At 37.6% G+C, this 18,448-nt stretch overlaps 13 protein-coding genes across 13 annotated transcripts; 7 read left to right on the top strand and 6 right to left on the bottom strand.

Moving 5' to 3' along the window:
- Positions 1-81: 81 nt before the first annotated feature.
- On the bottom strand, positions 82-2,472 carry Gasu_38870 (uncharacterized protein). Its single transcript, XM_005705142.1, has 4 exons — positions 2,265-2,472; positions 808-2,213; positions 627-759; positions 82-568 (listed from the first exon to the last, which is right to left on the bottom strand). Exons 1-4 carry the CDS (start codon positions 2,442-2,444, stop codon positions 119-121), a joined length of 2,169 nt encoding a protein of 722 aa, XP_005705199.1. The 5' UTR covers positions 2,445-2,472; the 3' UTR covers positions 82-118.
- Positions 2,473-2,481: 9 nt separating this feature from the next.
- Gasu_38860 (uncharacterized protein) lies at positions 2,482-3,242 on the bottom strand. The gene is made up of 3 exons (XM_005705141.1): positions 3,012-3,242; positions 2,761-2,960; positions 2,482-2,700 (listed from the first exon to the last, which is right to left on the bottom strand). The coding sequence occupies exons 1-3, from the start codon at positions 3,174-3,176 to the stop codon at positions 2,526-2,528; spliced, it is 540 nt and encodes a 179-aa protein (XP_005705198.1). The 5' UTR covers positions 3,177-3,242; the 3' UTR covers positions 2,482-2,525.
- A 280-nt stretch (positions 3,243-3,522) lies between these two features.
- Gasu_38850 (V-type H+-transporting ATPase subunit b) lies at positions 3,523-5,057 on the top strand. Its single transcript, XM_005705140.1, has 7 exons — positions 3,523-3,667; positions 3,716-3,762; positions 3,818-4,012; positions 4,063-4,233; positions 4,289-4,453; positions 4,506-4,814; positions 4,889-5,057. The coding sequence occupies exons 1-7, from the start codon at positions 3,607-3,609 to the stop codon at positions 5,018-5,020; spliced, it is 1,080 nt and encodes a 359-aa protein (XP_005705197.1). The 5' UTR covers positions 3,523-3,606; the 3' UTR covers positions 5,021-5,057.
- A 15-nt stretch (positions 5,058-5,072) lies between these two features.
- Positions 5,073-6,077, top strand: Gasu_38840 (V-type H+-transporting ATPase subunit b). The gene is made up of 2 exons (XM_005705139.1): positions 5,073-5,365; positions 5,444-6,077. The coding sequence occupies exons 1-2, from the start codon at positions 5,097-5,099 to the stop codon at positions 5,646-5,648; spliced, it is 474 nt and encodes a 157-aa protein (XP_005705196.1). The 5' UTR covers positions 5,073-5,096; the 3' UTR covers positions 5,649-6,077.
- Positions 6,078-6,092: 15 nt separating this feature from the next.
- On the top strand, positions 6,093-6,698 carry Gasu_38830 (uncharacterized protein). Its single transcript, XM_005705138.1, has 2 exons — positions 6,093-6,348; positions 6,398-6,698. The coding sequence occupies exons 1-2, from the start codon at positions 6,264-6,266 to the stop codon at positions 6,586-6,588; spliced, it is 276 nt and encodes a 91-aa protein (XP_005705195.1). The 5' UTR covers positions 6,093-6,263; the 3' UTR covers positions 6,589-6,698.
- A 23-nt stretch (positions 6,699-6,721) lies between these two features.
- Positions 6,722-8,052, bottom strand: Gasu_38820 (uncharacterized protein). Its single transcript, XM_005705137.1, has 4 exons — positions 7,786-8,052; positions 7,678-7,734; positions 7,371-7,626; positions 6,722-7,321 (listed from the first exon to the last, which is right to left on the bottom strand). Exons 2-4 carry the CDS (start codon positions 7,721-7,723, stop codon positions 6,745-6,747), a joined length of 879 nt encoding a protein of 292 aa, XP_005705194.1. The 5' UTR covers positions 7,724-7,734; positions 7,786-8,052; the 3' UTR covers positions 6,722-6,744.
- Positions 8,053-8,342: 290 nt separating this feature from the next.
- On the top strand, positions 8,343-10,047 carry Gasu_38810 (uncharacterized protein). Its single transcript, XM_005705136.1, has 6 exons — positions 8,343-8,505; positions 8,573-8,677; positions 8,728-8,898; positions 8,945-9,416; positions 9,469-9,810; positions 9,863-10,047. Exons 2-6 carry the CDS (start codon positions 8,580-8,582, stop codon positions 9,956-9,958), a joined length of 1,179 nt encoding a protein of 392 aa, XP_005705193.1. The 5' UTR covers positions 8,343-8,505; positions 8,573-8,579; the 3' UTR covers positions 9,959-10,047.
- Positions 10,048-10,056: 9 nt separating this feature from the next.
- Positions 10,057-11,972, bottom strand: Gasu_38800 (uncharacterized protein). Its single transcript, XM_005705135.1, has 2 exons — positions 10,959-11,972; positions 10,057-10,913 (listed from the first exon to the last, which is right to left on the bottom strand). Exons 1-2 carry the CDS (start codon positions 11,953-11,955, stop codon positions 10,132-10,134), a joined length of 1,779 nt encoding a protein of 592 aa, XP_005705192.1. The 5' UTR covers positions 11,956-11,972; the 3' UTR covers positions 10,057-10,131.
- A 532-nt stretch (positions 11,973-12,504) lies between these two features.
- Gasu_38790 (uncharacterized protein) lies at positions 12,505-13,312 on the bottom strand. The gene has a single exon (XM_005705134.1). It carries the CDS (start codon positions 13,204-13,206, stop codon positions 12,856-12,858), a length of 351 nt encoding a protein of 116 aa, XP_005705191.1. The 5' UTR covers positions 13,207-13,312; the 3' UTR covers positions 12,505-12,855.
- A 100-nt stretch (positions 13,313-13,412) lies between these two features.
- Gasu_38780 (putative holliday junction resolvase) lies at positions 13,413-14,377 on the top strand. The gene is made up of 3 exons (XM_005705133.1): positions 13,413-13,701; positions 13,746-13,893; positions 13,940-14,377. The coding sequence occupies exons 1-3, from the start codon at positions 13,580-13,582 to the stop codon at positions 14,180-14,182; spliced, it is 513 nt and encodes a 170-aa protein (XP_005705190.1). The 5' UTR covers positions 13,413-13,579; the 3' UTR covers positions 14,183-14,377.
- A 175-nt stretch (positions 14,378-14,552) lies between these two features.
- Positions 14,553-16,047, top strand: Gasu_38770 (GTP-binding protein). The gene has a single exon (XM_005705132.1). It carries the CDS (start codon positions 14,679-14,681, stop codon positions 15,939-15,941), a length of 1,263 nt encoding a protein of 420 aa, XP_005705189.1. The 5' UTR covers positions 14,553-14,678; the 3' UTR covers positions 15,942-16,047.
- A 5-nt stretch (positions 16,048-16,052) lies between these two features.
- On the top strand, positions 16,053-16,857 carry Gasu_38760 (Rab family, other). Its single transcript, XM_005705131.1, has 2 exons — positions 16,053-16,162; positions 16,208-16,857. Exons 1-2 carry the CDS (start codon positions 16,120-16,122, stop codon positions 16,816-16,818), a joined length of 654 nt encoding a protein of 217 aa, XP_005705188.1. The 5' UTR covers positions 16,053-16,119; the 3' UTR covers positions 16,819-16,857.
- Positions 16,858-16,861: 4 nt separating this feature from the next.
- Gasu_38750 (engulfment and cell motility ELM family protein) lies at positions 16,862-17,992 on the bottom strand. Its single transcript, XM_005705130.1, has 4 exons — positions 17,663-17,992; positions 17,493-17,613; positions 17,241-17,440; positions 16,862-17,188 (listed from the first exon to the last, which is right to left on the bottom strand). The coding sequence occupies exons 1-4, from the start codon at positions 17,977-17,979 to the stop codon at positions 16,912-16,914; spliced, it is 915 nt and encodes a 304-aa protein (XP_005705187.1). The 5' UTR covers positions 17,980-17,992; the 3' UTR covers positions 16,862-16,911.
- Between the last annotated feature and the right edge of the window lie 456 nt (positions 17,993-18,448).

Here is an 18,448-nt window from a genome sequence, read left to right as displayed (position 1 = left end):
CACTACGATGATACATCCCATTTGGTCAAAAGTCATGCTTTGGTTGTAGTTCCCCTATTGAATTGATTCTATTTTAGCTTTGGTACTCAGATATCTGCGTTGTTTCCATGTCGAAGGTTCAACAAGGCAAATGATCGGGTTCGATTATATCCAATGGTAAATAGAATATTTCATAATCTTGTTGCAAACAGTGCCATAATAATAACCAATCTTCCGACACCATAGAAACTTGCCATTGATCAATGACACACTGAAAAGTTTCCAAGTTCTCTTTCTCATCTCTTGACCAAATCAATTCAATAGGACAATCAAAACGCACTAAAGTTCTTGACATGGATTGACTTTCGCTATTTCCATGTGATTCCCAAAGGTGAACAATACAAAGAGCATCTACAGTAGATTGAATTCCACCAAAACTCGACAAATTCTCTTCTTCATGGATAGAGAAACCCAGTCTTTGCAACTCTAAAGTGTTCCAAGACATACTTAAAGCTTCCATCGAATCTCCTTTGTAAGAACTCATACATATAATATCCCAACAACGGAACTGGATCAGAATAGCACCTCTCTAGATAGATATACAAAAGTAGATTCATTAGAGAAAATAATAAAACTCTCAAACTTACCTCCATAAACCAGTCCAAGGATGAACGAGGTTGATAGCAAGATAAAGCATTCCAAATAAGTTGGTTAAAAGGATCCATCCTCTTCATTTTCCGGATCAAAAAGATAACAGAATCTTCTTTGCTCTCCTCTTTCCTTTCATGTGTTGATGAGCTATTATTCATCATCAAGTGACGAATATACCGAAACACAGCAGGATTCAAACGAACTCGTATACCACAAAGTTCTAACATGAAATAGCCATAAAAAGGTTCTTGATGTTCCAATCTATATTCCAATTGTATCCAACTAGAAAAAGTGTCACTAGAATCTATTAGATTCCAAACACTTTGACCTTTTCTTGGTGAGGAGAATGAATGATCCAAAAATACAGAAAGACAAACAGAACGACTATTCGCTATCCACTTTTGTTCTCTCTCATTACTTAGCCACTCCAAATAACAATTACTCAAATGCAAATCCAATTCTAGAATCTTATCTTTGAAATGAACATCAACTCCTTCTTCCAAACGACATATCATAGCTAGAGTTGGTTTTGACATTAAAGGATGCCAAGAGCTACTTCGAAAGAAGCAACTAAGACTAAACAATCCTTTCAAATACTCTTCATCCAATAAGGAAAATACACGACGACAATCTTGTTCATTGGAAACTGCCAATTCTCTCAAATGTCGTAAATAAGACATACATTGTTTAGGATATCGTCTCTCCATTCTCTGTAAGAAAAAAATCTGTGAGGAACTCAATCGATAATATTCAACCTCATCTTGTAATATATTCAATCTCAACCAACGAAAACAACAAGCACGAAATATACGATAATATTTCCTCATTGGACGCACGTAATACAAAATCATAAAATGAGTAATCCATTTCCACTTGGCAACCATTGCTGAAGACCTTTCCATCGTATCTTTCTCAGCATAAAGAATGAAATGTTTGGCTTGACACTTATCCATAGCTCTTTGATAATATTGACACGCCTCAAGAAGATTCCATAAACTTTCGATAACATTCCAATCCAAATAAAACTGCAAAGGTGATGAACAAACAATGGAACAAGACATGGAAAATTCTTGGACTTGTATCATCGCATCCAACTCTAAGCGACATGAAGCAAGTGAACAAATAATATTACTAATATTATGCTCAAGTTGTAAGTGATATAACTCAAATTGTTGTAATAAGACCAGCTTCGAAACCTCAAGGCCAAGATCGATGTCTACTTCAGCACTATGCTCCAAAGGAATAGAATCAGCTTCCCTTTCCAAAATCTGCAACTTATCTATAAACAATCTCAACTGGTTATAGTGTCCACAATGTGAATATTCCAACTCTACTCTAATGTCCTCTACAGTCAACGACACCAAGGCTGCTAGAAAGGAGCCAAGCTCTGTCTTCCACAAGGATAAAGTTTTGTTCCATTCCAATCCTGAAAATATAAATACACTTTCATTGTATATAGTTTCAGACCATGAACTTTTCTGGTCTTGTAACGGTGCCTGTTGGAACTTGAGATGCAGACCTTTCAGAGTTATCGAAGTTTGTGACTGAAATAACGAGAGTTCCAAAGAGTCGACCATTCCTTGCTATTCGTTTTCAACTCAATATTCCAACAATAATAGAATATCAAAACTCACTTGTAACACAAAACCAAGTGGACTAACAAGACTATTCCATAGAGAAGTCTTCAACTTTACGTGGGATAAACTCACTTTACCACGCCATAAGTGGAAGTGTAGCTGGTCACGATTGATATCTTGGAAAAACTTATCCAAGTGCTTGGACAGAGTATCAGCAACCAAACTACTCAGAGACATCACAAGGTTCGACTACTTTTCACAATTTCCTTTTGACATTGCATGAATGCCTGTTGCGATTTCTTCAAAGGAAGACAGTCTTTATTTTGGACTATCATTCCAAAACAAATGGTTATTGCCATGCCAGTCAATATTTCTATCATGACACATACTACGACAACCATCACATATGATATAACAAGGAAGTTCGCCATTATTACCCGCTCTTAAACAACGAGGTGAAGGAGGTGCCTTGGAAAATGGCTTACGACGTGACCTATCCACAGTTTCTCAATATCTGTTTTCGATGAGGACAATTGTTTATTATTGTACTTACGCATATTCTTTTTCTGTAAACTGAGTAGAATAATGCACTTTATCTTTTCGAAACTGGCCACTAGCATACAACTTTTGTAACACTTCATAAGCCTCTTGTAACTCTACAAAGGAACGACTCCTTTCCTTTTTAATATATTCGTCAGTGGTTGTTTCGAGAACATCTGGGTGTAACTTTTTGACTAGCAATAAATATCTCTTCTAGAAGAAAAATAGTAGAGAGTTGAAAGGTTTGGCTAAGAAAATGGATACCTTTACTTGCTCGAAAGAAGCACAGGATTCCAAGTCAAGAACTGAAAAAGGATCCCTTTTCTGACTATGCAATAATCCTTTACTACATCGATGAAATATCCTAATAGGGATAAGTGTAGGTCTCTTTTGGATAGTCTGAACAAATTGTTGGCTTATATACGACATCCAAATGATGATCTAAATCGATTCTTGTTGGAAGATCCAAAAGTGTCTCCATTTCTAAAGCAATCCTTCTGTTGATCTGATTGTCATGAAACCTAATATCATCCACAACAAGAGAATCAAGGTTGAAATAACGCATCATTATAAGTGTCAATCTAAAAGTTATTACCTCTTTCAGAAACACACACAAAATAAGAGAGTTGGATACAAAGGAAACGCATGATGGAAAGAGTCTATTCTTATTTGTAGACAAAGTGATCATAAGCTCTATTCTAAAAGTACTCAAATAGTATCTATCTATATTGAAATACTTCAAAATGTAGTTGAAAGCAGGCAAATATATCATCCAACTTTATTCCTGAATAAGTTTCATTCATCATTGTCTTTTACAAGTGGTGGTGGTGTTGTTGTTGTTGTTGTCACTTGGCGTTGAATGAAGACCACAAAGCAAAACAAGTCGACTGAAAACAGTTATTCTCGATCAAAAGATACCGGTAAGAACGGAGACACAGGGTTAGTTCTTTGCTCTAACCAAGAACAAGTGGAAGCACAATTGATAGACCATATGGAAGCGTTCAACTTGCATAAGGTAGTGCACAACAGTTTCTCAAACCATAATTTGGCAACTTAAAATACATTTGTAGAAAGCTTTATCAAGAGATTATATTGTGAAGCCTAGACTTGAGTATAGAACAGTGTCAGCAGTAAATGGCCCCTTGGTCATTTTACAAAATGTCAAGTCACCAAGGTTTGCAGAGATAGTAAACGTAACACTGGGTGATGGCAGTATGAGAAGAGGGCAAGTGTTGGAAATCAACGACGATAAAGCAGTAGTGCAGGTGAGTATATCATAGTATGTTTGACTTGTACTGATTCTCTATTATGGAAGATTTTTGAGGGGACCACAGGCATTGACAACAAGAAGACGGTTTGTCAGTTTACGGGAGAAATATTGAAAACACCAGTATCCGTGGATATGTTGGGTAGAGTGTTCAATGGTTCTGGAAAGCCTATTGATGGTGGTCCCCCTATCTTACCAGAAGCTTATTTGGATATTCAGGCAAGTGTAAAAAGTTGGTGTCCTTGGAATGTGTCTGAATGAATGGATATGGTAGGGTCAACCTATTAACCCTCAGAGTCGAACCTATCCTGAGGAAATGTTTGAAACGGGTATCTCAAGTATCGATGTGATGAATTCTATTGCCAGAGGTCAAAAGATTCCCTTGTTTTCCGGAGCAGGGTTGCCTCATAATGAAGTTGCCGCACAAATTTGTAGACAAGTACGTCCTTCTCATACTCTTTGAGAGTATGATAACCATTTTCTATTCATAGGCTTCGTTGGTAAAGCGTTCAGGCAAAGACGAAGAAGATTTTGCTATTGTATTTGCTGCAATGGGAGTGAATATGGAAACTGCACGCTTTTTTAGGCAAGACTTTGAAGAGAATGGTGCTATGGAAAGAGTCACCTTATTCTTGAATTTGGCAAATGATCCTACCATTGAACGTATCATTACTCCTCGTCTGGCATTGACTTTTGCGGAATATCTTGCTTATGAAAAAGGAAAGCACGTGTTGGTTATTTTGACAGATATGAGTGCATATGCGGACGCATTGCGTGAAGTCTCTGCAGCACGTGAAGAGGTATGAATGAAATAGATTCATATAATATGTATATAATATATTCATATTGGAATGAATGATGTTTGTTATATCAGGTACCTGGAAGAAGAGGTTATCCTGGTTATATGTATACAGATTTGGCAACCATTTCTGGTCGAGCCGGTGGACGTGGCAGGGCTTCCAGTGTTCAATTGCTCATATTGCCCATATTGACTATGCTGATATGACTGATCTTATTCCTGCTCTTCCTGGTGTTAGATGGTAAGATGGTCTTTTCTTTTCACATCCATTCAAATACTGATTATGAAAAGGTACATAACGGAGGGACAAATTTATTTGGATCGCCAGTTGCACAACAGACAGATTTACCCTCCTATTAATGTACTTCCCTCATTATCTCGTCTTATGAAGTCCGCTATCGGTGAAGGAATGACAAGGAAGGACCACTCTGATGTATCTAATCAACTATATGCAGCTTATGCTATGGGAAAAGATGCTTTAGCAATGCGTGCTGTAGTTGGTGTGGAAGCATTGTCGCAGGAAGACTTGCTCTACCTAGAATTTCATGATAAGTGCGTTCTCTCATAGAATAATCTTCCATGGGTATTGATTGTGTTATTCCAATGATATATATATATATATATATATAGGTTTGAAAGGCGTTTTGTTAATCAAGGAGCCTATGAAAGAAGAGATATATATACTTCATTAGATATGGCATGGGATTTGTTGCGAATATTTCCTATCCAGTTATTGCGTCGTATTCCTGAAAAGATACTGCAGGAATATTATCATCGGCCAGGCAGTTATTCTAGTCATGAACACAGAAATAAGGAAGACCAAGTAACTCATTAGTCAACAGAAACGAGTATTTGTATTCCATCATCATATACTCATCATAAAATGATGATAGTTTTTCTCATATCTTATTACCTGTTTGTAGCTTATCTTATCTAAGAAAGCATAAAAGACAGTTTCCCAGACTCCGAATACTACAACTAATTGTTTTAGGCCACCAAACAGAGTTGCAATAGTACCGTTATATAGCTTATTATCCATTCTCTATTGCAACCATAATATTGGCCGTGAATCAAGAAGGACAAACAATATTATACTTCAACGTTGGTCACTTTATGAACTCCATACAGTTGTCACCAATACATATGACTGATAGAGGAAAAGCTTTCCGTGAATATATCCACTAACTATTTTGTTACTGGAACTATATCTTGAAAAAAAGGAAACAGTCCCCGTCAGAAAATAGCAAAAGAGAAAGACTTTTCTACTTCACAAAACACCACAACAGTTAAACCCAACAGAATATCGAAGCTCCGAATCTTATTACCCTCGAATAAGCACTGATCCTTTTCCTATCATCACTTACGAGTCAAACTGAATCAACCATCCCATCCACTCCTTCGATTATTGATTATTGAATTCTTGTTGGTATAAGAAAGCTTGTTCTTTGTTATGGTGAACGCTTGGGTGGGTGCCGCAATAGGTTTGGCAGCACAAATTGTCACGAATGGAGCAAGATTGCTTCCACTTTCTCGACGTAAGTTTTTGCAGCTATTGGTTGGTTTGTTTAATGGTTGTCGTATTAGGTCCTTGGGAGCACTTGGCAGCGATGGGGCTAGGTGCTTATATTGGAAAAATATGGGGAGAATATCAGCGTGACAAGATTGAGAGAAAAGAATATCGTTTAAGGAGAGAACTCGAAAACACAAGAAGGGAAAATCGGATGCGTCTCCAACAAGAAGAGGGACTTCAAAATGGCGCAACTCATAGTCCATAACGAACATAATCTGTATTTATGAAGAGCATCCTTCTTTCTTGTTGTCAAGGTTGTTTGTGAATAAACAACGAAACTTCCTTACAAGTATTGATAAACAAGACAAGATTGGTCAATACTCGTTATGCCCTTTGTCATAGTTGATACCAAAAATGCTTGTCAGGAGCACAGATTGTGAACAGACAACTGATCTTTTTGTGCTCTCATAACCCACTGCTCTCCAACAGAAACAATAGCAATATGCGTAGATATCGTCTTCATTTTGCTTTGTTCTGTCGAATGATGCACAACACAGGTAGCAGGAATCCTATCTTGGAAACCCCAAATACCCGTATGGGTCTCCATCACTGGAAAGAATGAAGGCTCTTCATGAATTCCTCTACTACTGCAAGTAGAAGAGTCCGTCGTTCCACTTTTACTTTGTCCTCTCTGATGATATCTGGACAAAGTATTTTGACTCAATCTTTCTCGTTTTCCTCGTTTCCAACATGAGCGCAAGTGACGAGGACGATGGGCCCCTCTTAAACCTAATCCACAGTTGTTACATATATATCCAGGAGCAGTGTTAATCCTTGTAAAGTAATATGGATTGTCTTCTTCTCTTGCATACACTTTTCTTGAACTAGGAGGAGGTGGAGGAGGTGCAGGATTGGGAAGCATCTTATCTCTCAAATGAGGAGACTTTTTCAACACAGGGCACTTTAATAAATGATGCCGTGCATTAGGAGGCCAACACCTAATCAAGTTATATGAGAAACTATAATCATTCCTTGAATAGGACATACTCATAATTACAAAGTTTACACTTCAACCACTTTGGCTTGGCTCCTGTTTTCGTAAACGCACTAAGTGCACCTCCTAAAACATCTTCGTTATCTTCACCTCTGTCTTCATAACTTGGTTCTATGCTTTCGCTTTGAGTTTCGGAATAGTCTTCACTTTTCTTCAACGACTCGTAATTGGACTGCTCTATCTGTTCCTGGGTTGTCCACGTAGTAGACTTTTGTGATGATTCTCGTGAAGAAGAAGCAGTCTCTTCACCTTGTTAGGATATTTAAGGCTTCAAACTTCTCAAATAAGCAGCATACGTACCTTGGGGAAGTTCACTGTTACAAAGTCGTGGTGATGACTGCTCCATGGACCCTCACTCTTTTATATCAAGTTAGAAGAACAAACTAATTCTTTTATAAAAAAACATACGATTTTCAACAGTAACTATTATGCAAAGATACAATATGACGAGGACAATCCATTCAAGTTTCTTTTCTGACAGCAATTCGAAGATGTCTTTTGACAGGGTCATTATGGATTCATCCGAGGCGATGGGAGGAAACGCTTGTGACACAACTTCCAACACAGCAAATATCATATTGTAAAGAGAAGAAAGTAGGACAAGAAAGACAAGAAATGTGTCCTAATTGCCTAGGATGGCTCAATAGATAGCTTTTGAAGGACAACACTTGAATGGTTGAAGAGATAGGTAAACTTTCCTTGTTTATTTTTTATATATATATATATAAAGAAGCAGTTTTTATCTATTCTGGGATTATCACTTGGACGAATACCTTGGACCATCTTAGTCTCTCAGTTTTCCTTGTGAAGCCTTTTATGGTTGGAAAGGCTCTTTTTGATTGTAAGGAAATATTGGAAATATATGAAAAGTCTACGTTTCAGCTCATCTTCTTGTTTAAAAGTGGGTTATTGGAATGTCAAGGAAAGGGATATCACTTATGCGTTTCACAATGGACCCAAGTTTCTTGTCTTTTAGTAGGATCACTTTCTCTCTCTCTCTCTCTCTCAACGATATTCTAAAGAGTTGGAATGTTTTCCACCAAATCAAATCAGTCTTAGACAGCCCGCCTTGCGTTGTCTTGAGGAAATCAAATTTGAAATAACGTGTCCGATTCTTTCTTCTTGAAGGTTGGACTGGCCTTATCATAAGACTCTTGTTGCTTTTGAAAAGTAAGGGCGAAGTTGTTTAACTTAGAAAACAAATGGCTCCAATCCAACCTTCTATGAATGCAACGTTGTTCTCAAAGTTGCAACAAAAACTGAAACATTACAAATATCCAGAATGGTCGCAACTTAAGCTGTAAGTGAGAAAATCATAGTTTCAGTTTTTTTTCTGACTGGTTGTAAAAGAAAGGAACGAGTGAAACCTTCCTTCTTTCTGAAATTATTACGTTGGATAGCTGGAAAGTTTCCTGCATATGTGATGGATGGAATGGAGAAGCAGTCTATTTCTGATCAACATTTTTCTACCACATATCGTTTATTGCGAAGGCTTTGGATCATTTTTCGTTGCCACTTTGGGTAAGACAGATTTGAATATTTCATTTCTATACTAATGAGTGGCAAGTTTGCAGCCACCTTTTGATGAGGACTTTTTCTTGAACAAGGCAACCGATGAAGAGAAATGCCTGTTTATATTACAAGTAATCGACTATATGGAAGAATATGATTTGTTGCGCGATGACAATTTCGAACATAGTCAAAGGTTTTCTTCTAAGAGAGACATATTCGAACCTCGTTCCCAAACCATCCAATCATTTTCCTCATCTACAACGTATCCTTTCCATCTTAAAGCAACTGGACGTCAATCTCCTATCACAAACTATACTCAAGTATTCTATCGAAATTTAGCTAGTCTTTCTTCCAGCGAAGTGCATAGTATAGATGAAGAACCAAAGCCTCATGTTCCATTGGAGGTTCCTCAAACATCCACTTCCTTTGCAAGTTCGGTAACCTTTAGTTCACCACCAGAGACCTGCATGATGACTGAAACAAGATTTGAGAATTTATTAGGAAAGATGTTGGCTCCTATTGAGCAGGTGAGTAAAAGTGCTTGATTCATTTTATCTCTGTCTTTACATGATTTTCAAGGATATTCATCGTTTAAGCGATCGTTTAGGAAGAGTAGAACTCCAAATGGATAGAATGGAGTTGCAGATTGATCATTTGGTTTCTCAAATGCGAAAGCAACAAGCCTCGAAGCATCCCAAGTCGGAAGAACAGCCATATGTTTGTGAAGAGGAGATGGAAGAATCTTTTCACTCTTATGAAGAGCAACCTTTTGCAGCAGACAGATCATTCGTTGGTGACGAATACTTTGAAGAACAATATGCTCCTTCTCTTGAGAATCCATCACTAGACCATCCATATGATGGTTTGAGAGACAGTGCAATGGGGAAAGATGCATCTTCTATTCCTTCAGCTGGAACTCATGTAAGTCATAAAATGTCTTTGAAGTTTTCCTTAGTCTGAATTTTTGAATAAGGACAATTTGGAAGATTTTTTGAGAATTTTACGAGAGAAAATGAACAATGCAAGAGACATTTTACAAAGAGCCACCGAGCGGAATGCTGGCTATTGACAATTGCTATTTTCATATCAAATGTGGATCAACGGATTGCAACAATACAAAGTCATATTGTAGAAGCTAAGTTATTGTTTCACAGTTTTCTTTGTTGTACCAAGCACAATACATTTATCTTTGTAGCCATTCACTACAACAATAGGAGTTATTAAAAACTAAGTAAAAGTCATTTATTTTTCACAATTACGAATATGGCGAAAGGCATTGGGTGGCCAAACCAAACCTTCACAATGACGACATTCTAACCATCCTTTTCTGGTAGTAGAACGACGAAAGTTGGACGCTATGGATTCATTTTTGTGATGATTCGAGTCAAAAGGGATTTGACTCATTCTTTCTTTCGATTCATCAAAACCACCTAAATAGCCATTCCATTCAGCCTCATTCGATATTTGAGAATTTTCTCCTGAGCACTTTTCAGAAACGTGTTCCGTACAAAAGTCATCCGTTTCCTGATTTTTAGAAAGCGATGATTCCGAGTCTCCATGATGGCAGCATTCTTCATTCTTCTCGACATTCGAAAGGGACAAATGAGAATAGGTCAGTCCTTGAGAATCGCACAACACTGAACAAGTTTCTGTATTTGTTACACAATCCTGCTTATCCGAACATCTTCTTCTTGAACGCTTTAGTACAGGTTGTGTTTCATTTGTTAAAAAACACATAGAAGCATGGCGACGAGAGTTGGGTGCCCACACATGTTCTCCGCATTTTAAACATACCACATACCCTGGACGATCTAAAGTCTTTTTGAATCCTTCTACACGAGCAGCTTCACTCCAATGACGGAAGCGACTTTTTTTCAGACTCGCTTGCTGAGAATCACAACGAGAAGTATCCGAATGATGAGTAGTCGAATTCACATGTGACAAAGTGTTGGTCATATCTCTTCCAACAGTTTCATCTCTTATTCTGCCGTTGTAAACCTTACAAGAATTGAAGTGATATCGACCTATTCAAAATGTCAGATAACATTTTACAACTTTGAAATAATTACCATTAGGAGCCCAACATTCTGCTCCACAATATACACAACAAATAAAACCACGATGCTTTGAAGCACGAAACATTTCACGGAAACGCTTCTTAAAAGACAAACGATCTTCATGATAGCGAGAATTTCCCACATGACTAGTGCAATCTTCCTTATTCACTCTGTTGTCTTCACGAGAATAAAAACCACCTGATGAGCCATCTAAATGGCGAGGGTGACGACGAATATTACATTTATCCATAGAAACGCATTCCGAACTCGCTTCCAAATCAACAAAACTTCCTCCTCCTTGACTAGTAGAACATATACATTCCAAGTCTTCCAACAAATCGTTATGGCTCAAAGTAAGTGAAACAGCACGACGACAACGATTGCTCCAAAATGGTATCTCCAATAAAGGTCGTGAATAAGAAACTTGGAAATTATCTTCTGATTGCATCCACTGTTTTTCTTGTTTCGGTAACAATGGAATAAAGCCATTGCTTTTTATAGCATCTTCCAAGGAATGTCTGCGTTGAGTACGATAATTTAACACAGCACGACGAAACATTCTTTCACTAGGCGCCATCAACCGAAAAAACTCATCATTCTTTAGCGCCTCTTGGCAAAGTTCTAAACTCGCCTGAGAACCAACGGCACAACTATCCAAGCTCTTTAGTTCCGTTTGATCTATACTGTCTTCAGATATTACGGAATTCTCATGCGATGAAACAGGTGAGATAGAATAGTACTTGGGCCCGACGTACTCATCCTTCCATTCTTGTACTACTCGCTTCGAAAAACTATTCATATTGATCTCAGGTTGTGCAGCTGACAAGTTCAAACTCGGGCAGGTAGGTTTAGTCTCAGAATACGATTCCATTTGTTCTTCCCATAACTCTTCCAAGCGACGAGATAGATCAGGTTGGTTGCTATGCTCTTCTTTTGTCTTTTGTAGTCGATTACAACCGACACCTATGCCTTGTGAACTATCTAAAGAACTGCTATCAAGTCTCTGCATAAGAGAATCTGCTAAATGCTGCTTTTCTACTTTGGTCCAACTTCTCTTATCCAGCTTTTTCTCTGTCAAGGGGGAACGAGAAAAAATAGTGTCACAGTAACAACGCGGTTTTTCAAAAAGATGTTGCTTGATTTCAGAAACGCTGAAGTAATAACGTATTTCTTTCAAAAGAGATATGCAACCAGTGCGATCGGCAATGGACAGAAACGACTGAAACGACCGTCGTCCGGCTCTCGATGAGAAACGAAAACCGACGCTATTGAGATCGAAAAATACTTTCTATGTAAACTTGTCGCTGTTTAGAGACTCAGCGACTTTTATACAAGCAGTATCTAGGCTAGTCAAATGTAACTAGAAACAACCTGTTGTGTCACCCTCTGCCAAAGTTAAAACAAGAATTGCGCGCCTTGGGTGGGACAGTCAAAATTCCGTGTCAAATTTTGCCATTTCGAGGGAAAAATGGCAACGTGTTGTCCTTTCCCCCTTTCACACTTGCGTTTCAATAGATGGCGGGCTGGCTGCTTTCAAAAGCGATCCATCTCATGCAAAGCATCAACTAGCATTTTTCTTCTCGGTAATGTTTGATTTCTGGAAAGCAATCGCTGATAAATACATTAAATAAGGATACTACTGAGCTACATTTATATATGTATACATACACTGAAAACGTGTATCCCATTATTTCATTTTTAAACACTACATTTGAGTACATTTTACAGTCCGAATAAGAAAAAATTTCAATAAGCAAGTTCTAACTGGTCTTAGATACCCAAAATTTGCGTTTTCAAAACTTTTGTCTCTGTAATACTAAAATCATACCAAAGTGTGTCATTTTTGGTAGGGCTTGCCTTAAATAGTAAAGACAAGCTTTCTTCACTGTAACTCTTTCACAAAACCAAACTATACAGATTTGTCCCTCTTCTTCAACTCCTCTTCAAGTATTTCCTTTGCACCTCGTATTTTGCTCTGTAGGTACGGGCTTCCTCCACGTGATGGATCATTCACAGTTTGTAAAAACTCGTACCTCTTTAATATATTTTCCCTTGAATCACTTCTGGACACTCCTAAAATATTACAAGCTTCTTCCACTGACATTTTTCCTTCCTCGCGAAAAACTTGACCTGCAGCACCCGCCGCTGTGCCTCTTACGTGAGCATTGTAGAGTGCCTGTTTGTAGGCTTCCAGAAAAGCACGAAACAAATAAGTGCCACCTACAATGAGAAGCTGCGCAATGAACTTAGGAACAGGCATCGTGAAAGAAAAAGGCCGGCCCTTCTCGCATGAACCAATTTTAACAGCAAATTATTATCTTTTACAAAATAACAAAAAAATAGTAGAAATGTAATGTTTAACAAAAAAATTTATTTTAAATTTTTTAATTTTTAGCATAGCACTAAAAAAAATAATAATAAATTCAAGAATTTAATGATGTTTTCAACAAATTTGCCTTGGCTTTTTCAGAGTTACGCTGTGTAAATTTTCAATTTAGAATCTTTCTCACTTAGCAGCTTGAATTGGTGTAGAAAAAATTTGTTAAACATTATTAGACTATATTATTTAAAACCTCAAATAATATCGAATCTTTCCATTTTTTATCAAGTTGAGATTGAACAAAATTTTATTTATGCCAGAGTTTTTGGGTCCATCCCAAATTAAAAAACTACTTACAAGTACACTTGTATCTCAAACGTTTTTAGGCGTAGATGTAGGGTCTTCTTGTGTAGGTTTAGCTATCGCACAACACGGGTATGTACTTTTTTTTGTGCTTGCTTGTCTTAGACAACGATAAGGACTAAGATGGCTTTCCCCTTGTCTTGGTTTAAGCGTAGAAATCCTCTAGAAGATGCCAGAGTGGTACACGACATTCTGATCGCTAATGGTGTTGATGTTTGTGTGTTTGGTTATCCCTTGACTTTGCAAGGTGGTGAGGGTGAAAACGTGAGCAAAATTCTTTTATTTGCGTTAAATTTTAATTTCATTTAAGTGTCGCAACGTTGCTTTGTTCGTCCGAGGGTTGCAACAACAAGGTGTTTTCTTAGATACAAAGGTGCACAGTTGTTTATTTTGGGATGAAAGATTTTCTACACAGATGGCGAAACGAGTTGTTTTACGAACAAGGCAGAACTTGAGAGACCTGCGAGATCCAACTAAAGATGAAATGAAGAAAGAAGTGGACAAATATTCAGCGGCGTTTTTGCTGCAAACTGTGCTAGATCGTTTTCCGTAGTTTTTAGATCAATTCATATATTTTGGAACTCTTGAAATACTTTGGTTGCAATACCACCTGCAACGACTGAATCGATGATAATATTGTTCATTCATTGAAAATCTAGTTGAGTTACGTCTGAAATGTTCTAAATGTTTCTCTATTTTTGACCTGTAAATAAACGATTTTGTATATGATTTCATTATGTTTGTATCTGTCTTGAGTGAAACTAACTGGTCACAGTACGGACTCCAAAAAACCTTTGTTTATTCAAAGAATGAAAGGTATTTGAGATGACAATATCTCATCTGAAAAATTTGACAAAGCTATGGTTGTAGAGAGAAAGAGAAGCAACACACAATACTTGTTCTGTTTGAGGAATCTGTGAACTTTTTCAATGGTATTTGGAAGAAATACATCATGGATGAGATGCAGATACTCCGAGGAGGAGGAGGAGGAGGAAGAGGAGGAGGAGAGAGTTGATAAGAAGCATAACAGATAACGTTGCTATAAAGATATGAAACCAGCATTATTGCAAACGGTTTTGTTCTATCGACGTTGTATACAACCGTTAATTTGGAATATTACAAAGAGCCCTTGTTCTTTCAATCCTAAGCGTTGTTTAAGTTCAAGGTTTGTTGACCGTGTTCGTGTTGTAGTTTCTGGAGGTAACGGAGGTCCAGGGCTATCGAGTTTTACTAGAGATCGTGATCATGAGTGTGGTGCTCCTGATGGTGGAAGTGGAGGAAGAGGTGGCAATGTTTATGTAGAGTGTCGAATGGATTGCAAAAGTCTTCCAAGTTCTCAGAAGAGGTTTCGTGGTGAGTTGGGGGGATCTGGAGGACGTTTTTGTACTGATGGAGCTCGTGGAGAGGATTGCGTCATTCCTGTTCCTTGTGGAACTCTAGTGAAAGCCATTTTCCAACAGGAAGAGAATGTATTATTGGAAGAAGATAAGGATGATGATTCTCTTTATTTTACTAGAAGCGGTATAGCTGTATTGGGGGATTTGAATCAGGATGGCGAACGAATATTAGTAGCTGCCGGTGGGAAAGGTGGAAGAGGCAATCATTCTTTTCATCATTCGAGGAAGAAGCCAATAGACTTTTTTGAAGAAGGCTTTGCGGGTCAGACTCGTTTGCTTGAGTTGGAGTTGAAGTCCATTGCAGATGTTGGTTTAGTTGGTTTTCCAAATGCTGGAAAGAGTTCTCTTTTACGCGCCATATCTCGAGCAAAGCCCAAGGTAGCTCCTTATCCTTTTACCACGTTACGTCCTTATCTTGGTGTAGTACAAGGTAATAATGATACCTTTACTTGTGCAGATATTCCCGGTTTAGTAGAAGGCGCTTATCAAAATCGAGGACTTGGACATGATTTTTTAAGACATATTGAACGCACCTCCATATTACTTTATGTGATAGATATTAGTGGATACGAAGATTTAGATGTTGCGTCCACTTTTCATATATTAAGAAGGGAATTGGAAATGTATAATTCCAGTCTAGTGCAACGCCCTTTTGTTATTGTATTGAATAAGATGGACCTCATCCAAGACAATCGAAAGTTACTTGAGATATGTGAAAACTTTGTTCAGTTGATGTCGGATGATATTCCAATATTTCCCGTTTCTGCAGAAGAAAAGTTGGGCTTATCTGATTTGGTACTTTATTTGCATGAAATGGTTGTTCGAGTAGGAAAGAGGTCTCGATTGAGTTCATCAGAATTAGAGTTTGAAAGACTCCTTGAGGAAGAAGTTATGCAAGAAGAAAGGGAACCATAAAGAAAGACTCGTGGAGTCATTTTTAGATATATTGAATTGAAACAAACATGGACCCTCCTTTTCTTATCCGAAAAACTTTTATAAGCTGGTTCCTTTTTTTTTTTAAACAAAGCACAACAACCAAAATGAGTTGGCCCGTTCAACACAATTGTTGGATTCGTGATTTTTGGGTGTTTCAATGACTTCAGAGAAAGAAGAAGAACACGACTATTTATTTAAAAGTATGTATATTTAGTTATTGAGTGAGTTGGCTAAGTTTATTGTAGTCGTTTTGGTGGGTGACTCTGGAGTAGGTAAATCCAATTTGTTATGGCGTTTTACTAGAAATGAGTTTCACCTAGACTCCAAATCAACGATTGGAGTAGAGTTTGCAACTAAGACTATACATTTGGAAGATGGAAAAGTTGTCAAAGCACAAATATGGGATACAGCGGGTCAAGAGAGATACAAAGCCATTACAGCGGCCTATTATAGAGGAGCCTTTGGTGCACTATTGGTATATGATATTACCCAAAGAGCTTCTTTGGAAAACATTCCAAGATGGCTAAGGGAATTACGTGAACATGTAGATAATCAAATGGTCGTTATGTTGGTCGGAAATAAGTGTGACTTGAGACACTTGAGACAAGTAGAAATAGAGCAAGGAAAGAAACTGGCTGAAGAAGAGGGTTTGCTATTTTTAGAAACTTCAGCACTTGACTCAACCAACGTAGAAGAAGCATTTACGCAACTGATTCGAGAAATATATAGATTGATGAAGAAGAAGGCACTCGTTAACGAATCTACGCAATCATTTGCTTTGAAACAGGATAATACGGTGGTTATTCGAGATCCTAGTGCAGCAAAATCATCTAAAAAGAAAAAGTGTTGTACTTGATATATATATATATATCACATTGCCTATGACTGTTCCATTGCAACTTTGTCCACACAATCCATTCCTAAAGAGTTTTAGGAAAGATACACTTCTTTATTCATCCGTTTCTGAAATATAGCCATTCATTCGAAGAGATTGTTTAGCTTTGTTTAGTTGTTCTTCAAAACCAGTTTTAAATGACATAATATCGCTCCATTTCTTGTGCTTCCAACTGCGATGAAAACGAATCCACAACTCACAATATCTTTCGTGAATCATGATAAAGGCTTGCTCTTCTGAACATCCATATAAAAGAGTATCCAAATAGTCTTCATCGAGTAGTTGTACAATAGCAACTGTACATCGAATACCAACACAAGCAAAAGGATAACTAACGACAGAAAATTGAAATACAATAAAGCTCCGTTTCACTTGTCACCAACCTTTGACTAGCTTCATTCAACATTTGTAAAAACAATTCTCTTCTTGTTTCTGCAAAATACACCAATTGCTGCAAAGAAAGAAGTCCACCTCCTCTAAAGTCTGTAGCAGGATCCTTTCCTTGAAAGCCAAGTTTTGTCCATTCTTCACTCTTTTTACTAAAAGATTCGTGTGACGTAGAAGCAAGCAATAAATTCCACAACTAGTATGGACTAAGATTATACTGTTCAAAGGATATAGAATTTCATTCACACCTTGATAAGTGCTTCTTCGTGGGATGAGTTGCTGTGGTCAAAACAAGTAGTCTGTCGTTGTCTTATTCTTTCTTTTAAATATTGTATGTGCTTCAAATCTTCCAGAACACTAACAAGTTCTCTAAGGTTTTTCAATAATGGTTTCTTTTCTTTACATATATATAGCTTACGTTTTGATACTTTCTGAGTTGTCTGGAGTCTTTTCCAATATCCAATTGCTTATCAACTCCACATCAAAGTCAGCATTATTTTGTATAACGTGATAAATATTAATACAGCTGGGAGTGTTTTGAAGACTTGATTTCAACTCCTTTATGGTTTGTGGACCACTTCCACTTGGCAAAGTCAAGTGACAAAACTGAGCAATGTCGTTGCCTCTTTTCTGACTGGATATGAAATAGGAATGCTTGTCTCTTTGTAGGATAACTTTGACAATATGAGTTAGAAACCTCCATAAAGTGGTTGTCCATCTTTGAACATAAACCATTATAAGACATTTCCAAGTCATTTTCTTTCAATGAGAAGAAGATTCTTATTGACATTTCATTGTATATCGTTGTTGTTTTCAAGTCCTCGTTGTTTGTCATCACCAGTCCTTAGCAAACCTATAACTATGTCTGTTCACACTCAGTCACCTCAATTGGCAGTTGTACAACTATTATCAACCAACGACATTGAAAGTAACTTTAGAAAGTGCCAAAGTCTTATTCATGTGGGTAGTTGAACTCCTTTTTTTTGTCTTTGTGGTTATTTATCCGTGGGAAGTTAGGAAGCAGCTATGCAAGGTGCTTGTTTCATTAGTCTACCAGAATGTTTTGAGTTTATTGGTGAAACTACCCAAGATGCACTTTCCATAGCTCAACCTTTGGACGGACCTTTGTTTTCTCGTTACAGGGAATTGGCTGTCAAAGAACAAGTTTGGTTGTCGTTGGCAGGTTTTCATGAGAAAGGTCCCG

This window comes from Galdieria sulphuraria, assembly GCF_000341285.1.
Source record: "Galdieria sulphuraria unplaced genomic scaffold scaf_33, whole genome shotgun sequence".
Classification (NCBI taxonomy): Eukaryota; Rhodophyta; class Bangiophyceae; order Galdieriales; family Galdieriaceae; genus Galdieria; species Galdieria sulphuraria.
Note: the sequence above shows the minus strand (reverse complement) of the source record. Positions and strands in the feature narration are given on the sequence as shown.